This window comes from Electrona antarctica (genome assembly GCF_951216825.1).
Source record: "Electrona antarctica genome assembly, chromosome: 13".
In the NCBI taxonomy this organism is placed as follows: Eukaryota; Metazoa; Chordata; class Actinopteri; order Myctophiformes; family Myctophidae; genus Electrona; species Electrona antarctica.
Genome location: NC_136794.1, coordinates 17,826,699 through 17,843,428, shown reverse-complemented (window position 1 = coordinate 17,843,428; position 16,730 = coordinate 17,826,699). Strand labels below are relative to the sequence as shown.

Here is a 16,730-nt window from a genome sequence, read left to right as displayed (position 1 = left end):
GGGGGGGTGCATACTTAGTTTAGACTAGTCATTGGTTAGACATGGGTTAAGGTTAGGTTTAGGTGTGCTGCCGCGTGGGAGGTTAGGTTTAGGGTGAGGGTTTGAGACCATTCCAGCCTATCAAAATGGGCAGGGTGAGGTGGGTTCGGGGAGTGAGGCCATAAGCCTGACCAGTTGATTTTGGGAAGTCTCTGGATGTTTTAAGGGCCTTTGAGGACAACCAAGAGGTGCATGCATATAGTCAAAGAAACCATGTGCAAGAGCTCCTGGGGTTTCAAGGTGTTTTTGTTGACCAGTGAGGAGATCCTGCATGTACAGGAATCTTGTTCTTTGGTTGACTTTTTTTGATTACTGGTGACCATAATTTCATCATTACGTGTGATAATATTGTCAATTTGTCACCCACAATAGTGGAATAGTCTCAATCCATATTTTGCATTTCGTTCTGTATGTGTAAGATTCAAATGGCACTGTTGGCCTACAATAAAAAAGATAATTGTTTTCTACTCAAATAGCACAATAATAGGCTATAGGCCTATACTGTAACTGTACACAAGCACGTGACAGGATGTTCTTCTTTTAACATGAGCACAGCACAGCAATCAGTGATATCTGGTCCAAGTCCAAATTAAATACAATCTTGTTTGTGATCAACAAACAATTGCTTACAAACACACATCCTCTCGCTCTCTTTCTCTCACTTATAGTACGCGCATGCGCAGGCATGTGCGCACGCACGCACACGCCCAACCACACACGCCCAACCACACACACGCACGCACGCAGACACACACACACACACACACACACACACACACACACACACACGCACGCACGCACGCGCGCGCGCACAGACGTGTTCCTTTTATTTTTTTAAAGCTCTAATTATGTCTTTAAAAAAATAACCTAAAAGTTACTTCTGGATCCTACTACACATTATTTGTTATTGACAGGCACAGGCTGCTTCATGATTGCATATTTGCATAATACCAGGCAAATTAAATCATCGACTGCTTCAGGTGATCCAGAGACCGTCATCATCAACATCATCATCAGCCTTAAGCCTACTACAAAATCAAGGCAACGCCGTCAGAAGTAGGTTACCTTACCTATGATTTGATTACGCGAATGGTTACATAACATTTCATACCGGTATTCCGCTGACAAGAACATTTGACTAGGCTAGAAATAACGAGTCAGAGACGGGTGTCCTCAGATATCACCACTGTGAGCGACTCCCCCTGGTCGACGTGAGGTGAGGTGCGCATGCATTTGCTATTTGGCCGTCTTTGCATAACTTTGACATGATGACAACAAGTGACAACAACATCACCAGGTGGATTTCGAATTTGTAATCTCTGGTCACTGACCTTATCCGATGTCTCTTCGACTTCAGTGCCATAATGTCGCATCAGTGTTGGGTCCAAGCTTATAGACTGCCTCAGTTTCTGCTTGGAAACCGTTTTGCCGCTTGATGGATTAAACATTGGAGTGCACGGGAAAACACTGCTGAACAAACCTTGCGCATGCATTATTCCTTTCGCTGATTGAATTTGAAACACACCGCGAATTGAAATATATAGCTCCGTGGGAGAGGGCCCCAAAATAAACCTCTATTTGAAGTTTTACGAATGGTCCTTGGCGCGTCAGCACTCAGCATGCTGCCTGCGCCCTCTCAGTAGCCTATACGAGCGCCTGTCCTGTCGGAGATCCTGCTCTCACTGTAGCCTCGGTACCCTGGCTTTTATTTTCGTTCGCGTGCGGCTGAGGAAAGTGGATAGACTGGATACGCACGTCCCACGCCCCTCCAGCAGCAGTAGTAGACCTTTTTTAAAACTTTTACCAACGAAGCTATGTCCCACGCCCCTCCAACAGCAGTAGGCTAGGCCTTTTTCAAAACTTACCAGCGTCAATCAAAAAGCTAACTATAGGCGAACAAGGGCCAGCTTGAAATTCATACCAGAAATTCATAATAAAAACATGTCATATTAGAGTGTGTGACTGTGACCATAACCCAGAATAACCTATCCTATATAGTGTAATATATACTATCACCCACCCAACACAGCGAACTGCAGATAGGCTATGTAGCCAAACATTAAGTCTCATTAAAATGTGCAAATTACAATTAGAACAATTTACTAGCCGAGATCAGAGTAAATGGCATTCACATATTAAATAGTCAGCAATAACATATACAGTAGACTAGGCTACTTAACTTTCCTATGCGAATGTGTGGGTTGAGTTGAGCAGCTTCAGCTATAAATCTGTATTGTCATATTATATTGTAGGTACATTTTATCATATTGCAATTGTATAGTTTACAGTTGTCTGAAAGACAATGATCATTTTTGAAATATGCAGTAAAATGTGGATTGTTCATTTAATTCTGAAAGCATAAAAATGAACCTGTCAAGTGAATGCACAAAAAAACTAAACTGCAAGTCAAACCCTTTTTGTAGAGATATGAACCCCCGTGGAAGAAACAATGAATGTATTGTTGAAATGATCTTGCCAGAGTCTTAATTATCACCTTGAGATTTGAGCCAAATAAGTGGATTAGAAATAATGTGTCTGAGAAAGGTGGAACGATGCCTATTGGTCACCACCACAGCTTCAGAGATGCATGTATTCTTCAGTGAGATGCTCGGCATGTAGTGCCACATGGGATCATGGCTTTTCCTGTGGGAGCCCCGGGGAAGGGACCTGTCTGATAACATGACATGTGAACCAGCAGTGCATGGTCACGATAAGCCTTCATCAGATACCAGAGTCCGCCAAACAGACAGGGGAAGTGGTGATAACAGAGCAGCTTTGATCCACTTATTTGGTAGCAAGGTTTGGACTGGAGTGAGACTCCTCGCAGATTCTCATCAGACTTCCCGTCATGTCATTTCTCTGCAGGATAACTACTTCCTCAGGAGTGGATATCCATTGAACATGCAAAGCATGCAACAGGAAGACAAGACTGGTCCATGGAGCCTACAAGTATGTGTTCAAATACCACATCTACTTAGCAAAGGTCAATCATTTAGATAGAATAATAACCTTTTTGACGTTTCTCTACAGTATCACTGTTCAATCCTCACATGAAACTGTATAATTATGTATAAATGTAAAAAAAATGTCATGATGCCTTGTCAGACCCTGTAATTCCTACTCATGAATGTGCATAACCATCAATGAGCAGTCTACACAGAGATACTGTTATTGTCTACTGTAGTGTTCTGCATGCAGTGTAGGAACTGTCACTAAACAATGAAGACAGATAAAGTCACAAAGTAAGATTTGACCATTTACTGTTGCTCTTCCTCATGACAGGACGGTGAAAACTGCAAACATAAAACTGCAAACATTCAGGGTCTGTTCATAATTGACAGCATTCCAAGCATTTCACAAAATTCACAGTCAAAAGAAACGTACCAGGTGAGTAGCTAAATTACCTACACACTCTTCAAGGCAATTAGCAGGATCACCTGTGCCGAGTGTGCTCTACTATGCTCTGCAGCAGCAAACATTGTTAAATAATTAACTTCCCAAATTCCAAATAAAACATGTACACATAGTCACAAAGTGGTCACAGATGGTTAACATAACTGAAATCAACAAAACAACTTACGGCATTGCCTCTAAAATACTTCCAAGTGGGTTAGATGGGACTAACAGTGTGTTTTAACAGCGGGTGAGCATCGCCTAATTGCCCGGTATCGGCTGAAAAGATGAATTATTTGTATATCTTCGGGCGACGTTCCTCCGCCCACTTTTCGGCCGTTCGCCTGCTATCGGCGGTAGTCGCCGGGTCCCATAGACAAATAATGCACTTCCGGAAAATTCATCTGGCTGTCGCCGCTGTTAAAACGTACTGTTAGGCTCACAGCTCTGAACATGACTGTCTTCTCTGTGCATCAAAATGGTGATAACAGGTGACTCTCATTAAATACAAAGTGTTTTCAAAATAAAAGCACTGGTGCACACCATCACAATGAAGTACTCAAAGCCCTTCTAAGGTAAACAGAAATACAAATGTACCATCAAATTTTAACGTTTTGCCTTAAAGGCAACACACTCCCCGTCTGACCTATGTGAGGTCACTTAACTTGTGGGAGTCCATGACAGTCTATAGATCAGCCGTTGGGTAGGAGAACGATTTCTACGACTGGACCAAGAAAGGTCTTCGCATTTCCTTGTCCGTCCTTTCCATGGAATGTGGCAGTGATCTTGCCCATAGGCAAACTGCTGCGAGTGGTCTGCTTGTCCCTAAGCAAAACTAGGTCTCCTACTTGCAGGTTTCTGTGTGGCACTGTCCACTTTTGTTGGCATGGCAAGGTAGGTAAGTACTCATTGCTCCAGCGGGTCCAGAACTGGTTTGCCAGAGCAAGGGGCATTGGCGGTGAGAGTATAAAGGGGTTTTGCAGATCTGCAGGTAGGTAGGCCTACAGGTAAGGATGGTTTTGCATTTGTGATTGTGGTGTACACTTGCTCTGTCTCTTTGACAAGTATGAAGCTTGCGCAGGGTGTAAAGTGGAATGGCAATCATTTTCCAACACGTTGGTCTTGAACGTGTTGCCTGTCGGCTTGTGTACATTGACTGAGCACACTTCCCCTGGCCCACAAACTTCTGTGCAGGCTGTTTCAACCACAGTGTCAGATTGCTCTTCTCCCTTCGCAACGTTGAAGGAGTCATGTTGGACTGCTCTTCTCCCTCACCACAGTCCTCTTGCGACAATGAAGGCGCCATGTTGCACTCGTGATGGGCCAGGATGCATGACCGCATCATCTCCGTTGCTTTAGCACGTTCCAGCACTTGTGTCTCCACTTTGGCTGCATCAGCTTCTCGCAGTGATGTCAGCACTTCCAACTCTATGTCTATTCTTGCTGTTTCAAACTGACTTTGAGCCTCTCTGGCAGCCATTTCCATTTTTTATTTGCCTCTTGAGCAGCATATTGTGCTCTCACCTTGGCCGCTTCAGCACGGGCAAGGGCCGCACTTGCTGATGACGATGATGTCCTGCTGCTCCCAGAACTGGACGCCTTGCTGCTTCGTCTTGTGGCCATCTTGCCACTCCACTTGAAAACGTTCAGTGCTGCCTTGCCTTGCCTTTTCACTTAGCCCCTTTCTGTATTTTGGACGCCGGTACCCTAGGGTCCCTTACAAGTTATTCCACTCTCCAATAGACGCAGCTTTACCACTGTCTGTTCACGGAGACCCGCGGGGTCGCTTGAGTGTTGATGAGATGTTTCAAAGATGCATACAGGTGCAGTAGGAGACCGCGGAAACGTGTGCGAAGCGCTGTTAATCGGTGTTACCGTTAAGTATTTTTCATCTTAAAAAAATATATGCCCCGCTGAACTTCTCTCTCATCCCTCTTCCTTGTTGACTTCCCAATAGGCCTATCTCACAGAATTTCCCCGCCCCCTTAATACGCCCCCCTTTCCGAGTTAGTGGTGATAGCGTGACGTCACTCCATAGACACTACATGTTAACAGAGGTAATTTAAGAAGTCTACAACTTTTGTTTTCTCAAGGTAAGGTTTGTTCTATCTGTTCGAGCTGATTTACCATCTTGTTTGCTTCATAATAATATTGGTCTGTCACATTTTTACATTAGGAAATGTACTTAGATTATCCAGAGAAAAAAACGTGTAAATGCTAATGTTAAATGACACCACTATCTACCGGAAGGGGGCGTGGAAAGAGGGTGAGATAGGCCTATTGTCCCACCTCCCGCACTGCAATTGGCTAGCTGCACATTGCTGTATCTGACCTCAGACATTTTAGAAACACAGTTTTAAAGAGGAAATGTCTTCCCCCCATCTCTCTCCCCATTTCCTGTCAAATTACTTTCAAACTATCAATAAAGGCAGAAAAAGCCAAAAATAAATCACACCCGTGTGAAGTGAGTGGTGTAACTCTGTGTGGGGGTCCCCGGGGCGTCCCCGGAAGTTCCAGACCCACAGGAACGCACCCAGGGGGGTGCTGGCTCGGTTCCGGCACGCTGCCCCGCGACACTTTACTGTACTGTACCCGTCACTGTACTGTACTGTCACACCCAAAATCATCATAATATACAGTTAATGTGTGTGTGTGTGTGTGTGTGTGTGTGTGTGTGTTAGGCTGCACAACAGTGACACTTGGTGGTAACTACGACGTGCAGCTAGCCAGTCGTGATGGGACATTGGGAAGTGAGGTAGAGAATTTCAGAGAAGCCAAAACTTAAAAAAAAGATGACAAATTCTTAACGGCAACGCGGATTAACAGCGCTTCGCACACGTTTCCGCGGTTTCCTACTGCACCTATATGCATCTTTGAAACATCTCATCAACACTCAAGCGACCCCGCGGGTCTCCGTGAACAGACAGTGGTAAGGCTGCGTCTATTGGAGAGTGAAATAACTTGTAAGGGACCCTAGGGTACCACCGTCCAAAATACAGAAAAGGTAACCGAGGGTCCCGAAAGGGGCTACCTTTTCACTATAGAGCGTCGCAGTCCCGCCCCCTACCATGGCCCAGGAAATTAATCCCAATGCATTTTTCCCATAGACATTTCAAAAAGTATTTATTTAAAGGTGGTTACGCCGCGGACAAAGCCAACTCGAGTCGTGACAACTCATGACAACACAAACAATATTTTGGACCAAACAAATAATTACAAAGAAGAAAAACAACAAAAAAAGTGTTGTAACCTGCCGTTTTTTTCTTCTTTCTAATTATTTGTTCGGCCCAAAAAATTGTGTTTGTTGTCATGATTTGTCACGACTCGAGTTGGCTTTGTCCGCGGTGTAAACGTCTTTAAATAAATACTTTCTATGAGGAAAATGAACGGAGAATCATTTCCTGGGCCATGGTAGGGGGCGGGACTGCGACGCTCTATAGTGTTCTCATGCAGTGTAGGGAATTGTCACTAAACACTGAGTTAAACCGCAGCCAATGAAGACAGAGACGAAGTAAGATTTGACCATTTACTTTTGCTCTTCCTCATGACAGGATGGTGAAAACTGCAAACATAAAACAATGTAAACATTCAGGGTCTGTTCATAATTGACAGCATTCCAAGCATTTCACAGTAAAAAGAACACTCTTCAAGGCAATTAGCAGGATGACATACACCTGTGCTGAGTGTGCTCTAAGCAGCAAACATTGTTAAATAATTAACTTCCCAAATTCCAAATGAAACATGTACACAGTCAAAGTGGTCACGTAAGGGATAACATGTAAAAAAACAACAATGGTGAACGATATAGTTATAGTCATCTTTATAGTTGTTATTATAGTGCTCAATGTGAACGGCCCTTAACCCTGGTGTAAATTTCATTCATTCATTCATTCATCAATCACTTCATTTTCCACTGTTTTCACCTTAAACAAATTCTAAAATAAAATGGAAATAGCAGATCTAGACACTCACAATGTGTCACATTGGGAGGCATTGGGAGCTTGTAGAAAGGCTATTTTTGCTATGTATACAGGGCTCTTTTCCTTTATGAATCAGAACCCTGAAACTATTAACCTCATCTAGTTTAGAATACAACAAATGCAGTTCTCCACTTTGAACACTTGTGTGTGCTGGTGTATTCTTTCATAGAATTCTTGTGTAGAAAGCACAGGGCATCATACTGGCTATGCAGCTACTGAGGAATAGCTGTGTAGCTGAATGCAATTGTAGATGTAGGTGGTCTTTTAAAACCACACAGTGATGCAGACATGATGTAATTTGATTGCATCTTTGTGCCTGTCTTTATGTGTGTCTCCTGTTTCATTCTTGTTACTGTAAATGATGCAGAATAGGGGGTTGGGGCTTTGTTTTATCCATTATAACCAATGTACATTATTGCATCTGCAAGTTGTGCATGTTTAATACAATTGAAACCATGCATGAGTCAGACGGCAAGCCATTCCAGGCGATTATGAAACGTGACCTGTGAATACTGTTAAAATTGACGGATCTCGGATTAGATTTTTAAAGTTGCATTTTCCCGTAGAGCTTCTCAGCAGAATGTAAATTCAGGAAATTAGCATACTGTAGCCCAAAAGTATGCTTAAACAATCAGTATATTGAATTACATAAGCCTGTGTGCGGTTTGTGCCACACTGCATAGTAAGGGAACGTCTGCAGATAGAGTATGAAATACAATGCATTTGATCTTTTAGAAGCTGAGATGCTAAGACAAAACAATATTTCAGTCCATTTAGCAGGGCGTGAGAGTGCAGAAGTGATCCGATTGTTGAGTGCTATGATTACACCGATTACCGGACCTCACACTCAATAGCACATCTGTCCTATAATGATGGGGAAAATGGGAGTCATGGTGAGAACAAAATGCAATCTAGATGTCAGACAAAATCCTGATTAACCACTTACAGAAGCAGCCCCTGAGCCAGTGCAAGGCCACTCCATCTCACATTCCCACTCAGTCTGATCCGTGAAACATAACTGGCCACTATCTATTGATTTTTCACTCTTCTCAATATCCCCTTACCGTTGATAGAATTTACGTCAGACTATCAATGTTTCAAGGAGTCCTGCCCTCCTATTGCAAGGATCTTTTCAAGAGAATACAGGGCACACTCTGAGCTCGCCCTCCATTAGCTCCGGTAGTGTGTGCCTGCCTTGGAGAGAAGACATGGAGATTGACAATACAGGTGAAACTGCAAACTGTGATAACAGTACCTCGGACAGGCACCAAGAGCAGGAGAGGTAAGTTTGCCATTGCTGTCCCCCCTCCAACCTACTACTTCTAAATCAAATTATGATGTGGTTGTGTGTGTGTGTGTGTGTGTGTGTGTGTGTGTGTGTGTGTGTGTGTGTGTGTGTGTGTGTGTTCGTGTGTGTGTGTGTGTGTTCGTGTTCGTGTTCGTGTGTGTGTGTGTGTGTGTGTGTGTGTGTGTGTGTGTGTGTGTGTGTGTGTGTGTGTGTGTGTGTGTGTGTGTGTGTGTGTGTGTGCGCGCGTGCGTGCGTGCGTGCGTGCGTGCGTACGTGCATGTGGTGTGTGCGCGTGCGTGCGTTTCTGTGTGTACATGCATAATCTATTTTGGGTTGTAGCAAGTCAATTGTTTATCCTGTATAACAATGTAGTTTAGCCTTTCATGATCACATTATAATGGCATAAAATGTATCAGGACATTATTCAGTCAGGAAGATTGTTGCTGTTAAAGCCTAAATTCTTAGTTATCCATTAGCTGGTAATGATTCTCAGAAATGTGTCTACTTGAAAGTGATCAATCAAACATAATTCATGGCATTACACGTGTAATATGTTCGGAATCAGAACATTATCGCCATCAGAACTATGGACTCATAGTCCAGCCTGCAGCCCCGCGGTGCTCCGGCTTCATTCTAAGAGACAGCATCTATTTGTGACCTTACAGCTTTCCATGGACACATTGATTATTCTCCCACGTTACAGATAATTGCTGGATGCTGTGAATCCTATCCTCCCAGGGCAGCAGGGAGGAGCTTTTGTAGTGCTGTTGACACGAGAGCTGCTATCTGATTTGAGGAATATGATATCCTGGAATCTCATTGACTATGATTGACTTCGGTGTACTTCCTGTATGAGTACAGGAAGTCTAAACAGTTTTTGAAAGTGTTTTTGCGTTTTGGAGTTGCGGCAAGTCTGCTTAGCTTGGAGCCACTTTTAAGAAATGATCATGATAAATTAGATTCTGGAAAAACAATGTTTTCTCTACGCACGGCAATTAATGTTTATGTTCAGCTTAAACAGCGAGAACAACTTTCAGGTGACCATAAGCTCTTTGGCGAACGCTATTCGTTTTTAATCTTGTTTAATAAATTATGATTAATAACACATTTTCAAACATTATCCTGTCATGACAAAAAGTGATAATCACTATTAATATGACTCAGTGACATAAATCACATCATTAGAGTAAATGTACTTTGATGGATTTTACAAATACATTAGCAACATTTAGTGGAGCTGAGCTTTTCTCTAGCAGCTGTTGTTATGTTAATACCACTTTTCCTGTTCTGCATGGAACTACTCTCATTTTATGCAAATGACTGCATCTATTGTTTGTTCTGCTCCATAAACTCTGTCATCTTCTGATGAGAAAGTCACTTCCTCCTCTCTTCTTAATCACTTGAACCCCAGCATCAAAATTATATTCAGGGGGTAACATAGCAGATCAATAAGCTCACAACGCGTTGGGAGTTTATAGATTGGCTATTTTTTGAGTGGTGTAAACCACTCCTACGACTGGCTTTGTTAGTTTACGTGTCTGTCTGTCTGTGCTCAAAAAATGAGCACGGTTGCTATGGTCACCCAGTTCACCCGGGTGTGATTTCATTACGTCAGACATTACGTCAGACCAGAGCTGATCAGGCTATATAAGACCTTACACCACTCAGTTCACACGGGTGTGATTTTTTTTTCTTTATTTTTTTGTGAAGAGAGAGGGAACAATGTGGTCCAAGAATTTTGCCAACTCTGTTCTAGGCGTTTTAAGTGTTTCTGCACACAACTACGATAAACTGTAAATCATGCTTCTTTGATGTTTGAGAGAGATAGAGATCGATATAACATTTTGCCATCAAGCTCTAAAAGCATTTTACAAGGAAGCATGTAGCTCCACATTGGTCAGAAAGAGAAGTTATATTTTATTGCACACAATAATGTCTTAAACTACTAGATACGGTACTTCATTGACCTGCATCCCCCAGGGGTCTACTCTATACTTAGATCTGCTATTTTCGGTGCACAACGCTACATGTAAGTATTCAGGCAATGAACCATTCTTGAATACACACAGCACAGCAGTGCACAAAACAGCACAGCGCATTTAATGCGACTAAATCCGGGGCTTCATTGTGGTGGTCCTGACAAAACATCCTAGAGATGTGATTGTATGTACAGTATACATGGGGTTATTGCACTTTGAACATCATCCTGTCCCGTGCTAAGTGGCGTGGCCTATGTGTCATGGAAAAAACAGGCCACTGATGCAGTGCACTGTGGCCCAAGGGCGGGAGTCAGGCCACATGACTGGGGTGGGTTCGTGTCAGTATTTATGTCACAGAGGGATCTACTTTTGTCTGTGTTTAACCTCACTGAGTGCCATTCAGTCCATATGGTCCATACTCCATATGCAGACTGAGCCATAAGCCAGAAAAGAGCAAAAACAAAAATAACCATTATGAGCTGCAGTGTGTACTAGAGATGAGTTGCAGAATACACTGAAGTAACATACGCAGTAAGGATGTGTTATATAAATCACACAACTCCATTAGAGCCACAGGCGGTTCCCATACCTGTGCATTTCTCAGGACAGCGAACTCCCAGTAGCTCTAGTCTAGACTCGACGACCATAGACCACCGTCCATGCATAGCATGGGGTGTGTTATGCAATCAGTTCCCTTTCCTTGCAGAGGCAAACACACGTGCCTCAGTTCATAGCGAGTGAAGGACTGCATACGCCATTCATGCATGAAATCAACTACACAGCATAATCTAATGAAATATCATGATGCAGTGATGCCCTGGTTTCATGGCAGAATACTCACGACACTCACTGATCTGGATATTAGATATTACGTGCATAGTTTATTCATTATATATGTGAACGGAACCCTGCACTAAAGATGATAAAAGATATGGATATTACACAAAATATGAGGAAAGGGAAATGGAAATAGAGTGCTATTGTGTTACATTTAGGTTAAGATCTAATAATCCATAGACTATAGGATTTAGACATGGCTCTATACAGAGTGACAGGTGGCAGGCGCATAGTGATAGAATTTGGATTAATTTATAAGCTTCCATGGACGATAATCACAAAACACATGCCATTTTTCAAATGTCTTGCTCAGGGATTGCGATCAACAGTTCCGATGTAGCATTCTGACTTTGTGCAGAGCTGTTTTGAACAATACTTAATACATTACCATCAGCAGGCAAAACTATTATGTCAATACATGTAAATTCCTACCCAATAGACCAACTGTGTGGCATTTTCTCCTCACTGGGGAATCCTTAACTCCAACCCAGCCACCCATTGGAGTCCAGCTGTTCAACATTGATCCCCCATGCTTTCTGATGCACTGGCCCGGAATGTGATGTTATTTCATTACTGAGGCAGAAGAGACAAGCTTGGTCTCCTCCCCGGGGGTACTGGCCCCCTCACTTGGAGCACGGTATGTGATGATAACTGAATGGCTTAGTCAGGCTAGCTCAGTCGCCTATGGAAACTCCAAATCAAGCATGGTGCAGAGAGAAAGTCTGAACCCAGGGAAAGAGGACAGGAGTACACATCAGTGAGAGAGACTTGATAGGGCAGGCCACGAGAAAAAACAGCAAGTAAAAGGTCGAAACAAGGGCTATTTCAAAAGCTTGTTAACTGAGATGGACCAAGACGATGACAACGAACTTGGAGTCTTCACTGTTATTCAGTGAGTAGGCTACTGCAGATAAAGTGTGTTTATACCCTGGTTTGAAAATGAATCAGTCAATTACCCCACGGCAAAGGTGATTGTACTAAATGCTTAGCAGTTACTTGGAATAAGGTAGCATTGTGATGTATCAATCAGTAAGGTGAAGGTCAATACGGCTTTCAGTTGAGTCTCCTTGATGATAGCTACAGTAGGGGACTTGAATAGGAATGTTAATTTATTTTTTATCTGGATACTGTATTACTAATCATACTTGTCTTTTTATGTCTTTAAAAATACTAGCATTCAAAAAATACTGTATATGGTTATCAATGTACTCCATTACAAATGGGATGTGGTTGATGATTGATTGATTGATTGATTGATTGGTTGATTGACAAAACTGCGATGATAGTAATTAGCTTTGTGATTGCTCTTTCCGCTAATACTAAATATGTTCTAGTGGTCACTGGTCAGTGGAACAACCAGATCCCACCCCATTATCCCCACAACATTTACAGTAAATTGAAAATATTATGTAGCATCAAACTTGAACCACCAGTATCCTGTGTTAACATGTTGAGCAACATTAAAGTAAAATACCCATCCCTTTGCATCTTCTCAGCAGAGATGCACCCAGGGTGGTTGCTGGTTGAGCTCTAGTGCCGTGGCAAAATCTACATCTGTTTTATTCATAGTAATATAACTATATTTTATCCTCAGTATTTACTTTGAACTTTATGAGCAGGTAGTCACTTAAATACAGAATATTTCAGAGCCATGAAGTACTGTAGCTACTACTGTAGCCAGGTACTGTAACACAAAGTACTAATGACTGATCACAATTTGTCGCACCATTGAATGAATATGGCAAGATGCAATTTAGTTCTCAAAATGTACCCCAAATGCTTTTTTCCATGAATACATCAGCAGTGCCATAATTAGCATGGATTGTGAGTGACTCCTATACAGAAAGATGGAGGAATGTAGTAGTGTACACAAACACAGCGACAGACAGCGGACTCTTGGGGGAGAGGGGGGGGGGGGGGGGGGGGGGGGGTGGTTGCTGGTGCAGTTTGCTGTGACGATTGCTGACACACATCTGGTTGAGGGCCAGGAGGTAATGGTGCCAAGATAAGATTGGACGGTAGTACGGTACAGTAGTCTTTTAAAAACTGACAAAGTGACCTTTTTGCTCTGCAGCATGCTAAAATGCAGCACGTTACCCATACAGTGTCGCACATTGTGCGTATAAAATGATTTTGTTTCACGATCCCATCCTTTTTAGCGCCACCAGGCTGGAATGGCAGGGGACGGGGATTGTGTTTTCGCTCCCATGAGTCTGCCCGTCTGTCCCCTGGACCAATTGGCATGAAACTTTGCACGCACACTTCTAGTAGGCCAAGGAAGGTGAGACATCCAGTCACACATTTCTTATATCGGCCTCATGGTGACACTATAACAGGCTCACTATAGCCTGTAGGTCCCGCTCATTCCTGCCTTTTTCCGCCATCTTGCTTTTTTTGTCCAAAACTTCAAATCGGTACACATTTTCTCTGTAGTCATATCCATCAGATACAGATTTATTCCAGTCGGATTGGCTAGGATTGGCCTATTTTGTGCCACCAATAACGAACACACCATCCCATCTGCTCATTAGAGGCCTTTAAACAACACAGAGCCAAAAGTTCTTAAAATGTTGTTTGTGCGTGTATTTCTTTTTCTTTGTACTTGTAGAACTTATGAGTGATTTATAAGCAAAGTGTTTATTACACTCGATTTATTTCAAGCAACGTGATCCAAAGAGTGGCAATATTTAAGGCATTGGTGAGTTTTAAGTTTCAAAGCAAGGGTGAAATGACTGAAATAAGCTGTTTTCAAATAGAGCAGGGGGAAGGGAGGTTATGGAATCGCAAGAGCAGTGGGATATTACTGGTGTAAAAGCCTGAGCCAGAATCTCCATAGAGCTGGCCTGATCCCAATATTCTCTGCCAGTCATGCTGCCCTCTAGGCCACAGGTCCAAACCAAGCGGACAAATGGCCAGAATATGCAGTCTCTCATTCCTACAGACAGCTAAAGACTGTCAGAAACATCATGTAAATTGTATTTATAACGCACTTTACATTTGAAGCAAATCTCAAAGTGTTACATCAAGAGAAGAAAAATAAGTACATAAGTGCATAAGTATATAAAATGACTAAAATAAGGACAATGCATGCATTTCGTGGAGGTATACAGCTAAAAGGTTAAAAGGACACAGCATTGCCCACCGATATGAGTGATCTACATGTTTTGTATAATGATATTGAGGAGACCTTTATGATGATCTAAGGCAGAGATCCACAACCACTGGTACTATAGAGCGTCGCAGTCCCGCCCCCTACCATGGACCAGGAAATGATTCTCCGTTCATTTTCCTCATAGACATTTCAGAAAGTATTTATTTAAAGACGTTTACGCCGCGGACAAAGCCAACTCGAGTCGTGACAAATCATGACAACAAACACAATTTTTTGGGCCGAACAAATAATTAGAAAGAAGAAAAAAACGGCAGGTTACAACACTTTTTTTGTTGTTTTTCTTCTTTGTAATTATTTGTTTGGTCCAAAATATTGTTTGTGTTGTCATGAGTTGTCACGACTCGAGTTGGCTTTGTCCGCGGCGTAACCGTCTTTAAATAAATACTTTAAGAAATGTCTATGGTAAAAATGCATTGGGTTTCATTTCCTGGTCCAGGGTAGGAGGCGGGACTGCGACGCTCTATAGTACCACTGGTGGTACTTGAGCGCCCCTCTGGTGGTACACAGAGGAGTCGCCCAAAAAAGGAGAAAAAGGACAAAAGTGGAATATTTATATTACTACAGGTAGTTCTTCTGACCAAGCAATTGGTTGAAATAGCTAGGCTATCCAGCCGTGCTGAAATGAGCATGACAGCAGTTAATAGAAGATTTGAGAATAGATTAATCACATTAGAAATATCATCAGTTGTGCTTGATTAGTGATTAGACTGAGTTTTGTCAGAGCAGCAGCATTATTGGCTTAGGAATGGAACAAAAAGGGCAGGTATACACTCCTGTATTTTACATCAGTTATTTATTATGGTGGTACTTGGAGAGCCAGATATTTTCTGAGGTGGTACTTCAGGGAACCAATGATCTAAGGCCTAATGATCTCTAAGGCATTTACGGTAACCTTTACGGTAAAATATAAATGTCCATATAATTGTTTGCCTAAGCAAGACTGTGGCTCTAGAGATGCATGTTTACTACCCATGACATCTGACGTGATCTAAACTGGATCTGTTTGGTGCATATTCAGTGAGCATGACAAAAATGTAGGAAGAAGCTAAGCCATTCATAGATTAAACAACAATAAGAACTTTAAAATGGCTTTGTTTCACTGGGAGCCTGCCTGCTGGACTGCCACGCCTGTCCTCCACGTCCTCCCCATCCTCTTGGCGTTCTCTGCACAGGACACTTTGGTCCCTCTCAATCCGCTGTAGTCCAGGTGCTGATCGGTGGTTGCCTTACTCCAAACATGGTGAGGGGGTAACATCATTATTCTGACCTCCCTTTAGTCTGACCGATTACTAATAGTATCCAAAACCCTAACCCTAACCTCAGTCTTAACCGGCCACGCCTCAGTCTTCCGACCACATATGTTGCTAACCGTTTGCTAACCAGTCGTAACCGGTAGGTCGGACTAACGGGATGTCGGACTTATGGGCAGTCCCCGTTGAGGGGGCCTCGGCACTTCCTTTTCCAGCTGGTGCCAGTTTGCTGCTCTCTGCAGGGTCAGGAGGAGCTCATTCCTGAGGATTTTTTTTAAAGATTTATTTAATGATAATGCAAACATCATCATTTAAAACAACGAATTACAGAATCATGATTTTCTTTTTCTTTTTTAACAAGACAAGACAAACTCAAAAAAGAAAACAAAAAACAGCCAAAACAACCCCCCCCCCCCACCCCAAACCCAGAAAGGTAAACTACACAGCTCTCATTACTCTGTATTGTACACAACACCACTTGACAACATCAACTCGGATAAATAAATAAAAATAACAATATAAATAAAACTAAAACAAAATCAACCCAGAGGAGATATTGAAGGTAAAACCTCAAAGAACCTACCCCATATATTTTCAAAAGTAGCAGGCTTTCTCCTTACATTGTACAGTATCTTTTCAGGAGTACAATGATTCCCCAAATTCTTGACATGCTTCCTGCCTGTACTGCCTCTTGAATTAAATGGTAAATGGTGCTTTTATATAGTGACTTACATGCAAAGCACCAACCTGCTCACTGGGAGGTATCTGTTAAGAATGATGTCTTGCTCAAGG

At 42.5% G+C, this 16,730-nt stretch overlaps 2 protein-coding genes across 3 annotated transcripts in view; one reads left to right on the top strand and one right to left on the bottom strand.

Moving 5' to 3' along the window:
* LOC306935692 (rho GTPase-activating protein 6) overlaps nucleotides 1–1,570 on the bottom strand; it is a 38,226-nt gene extending 36,656 nt beyond the window's left edge. For both annotated transcript variants that reach the window (XM_079518862.1, XM_079518863.1), the window contains exon 1: nucleotides 1,371–1,570. In XM_079518862.1, the coding sequence (XP_079374988.1) occupies nucleotides 1,371–1,532 (162 nt within the window). In that variant the 5' untranslated portion in view covers nucleotides 1,533–1,570. The remainder of the gene's footprint in view (nucleotides 1–1,370) is intronic.
* A 6,994-nt stretch (nucleotides 1,571–8,564) lies between these two features.
* Nucleotides 8,565–16,730, top strand: part of LOC306935661 (FERM and PDZ domain-containing protein 4-like) — a gene marked incomplete at its 3' end in the record, with an annotated part of 45,012 nt that continues 36,846 nt past the window's right edge. Inside the window, exon 1 of the mRNA XM_079518775.1 lies at nucleotides 8,565–8,694. Within this exon, the coding sequence (XP_079374901.1) occupies nucleotides 8,621–8,694 (74 nt within the window). The 5' untranslated portion in view covers nucleotides 8,565–8,620. The remainder of the gene's footprint in view (nucleotides 8,695–16,730) is intronic.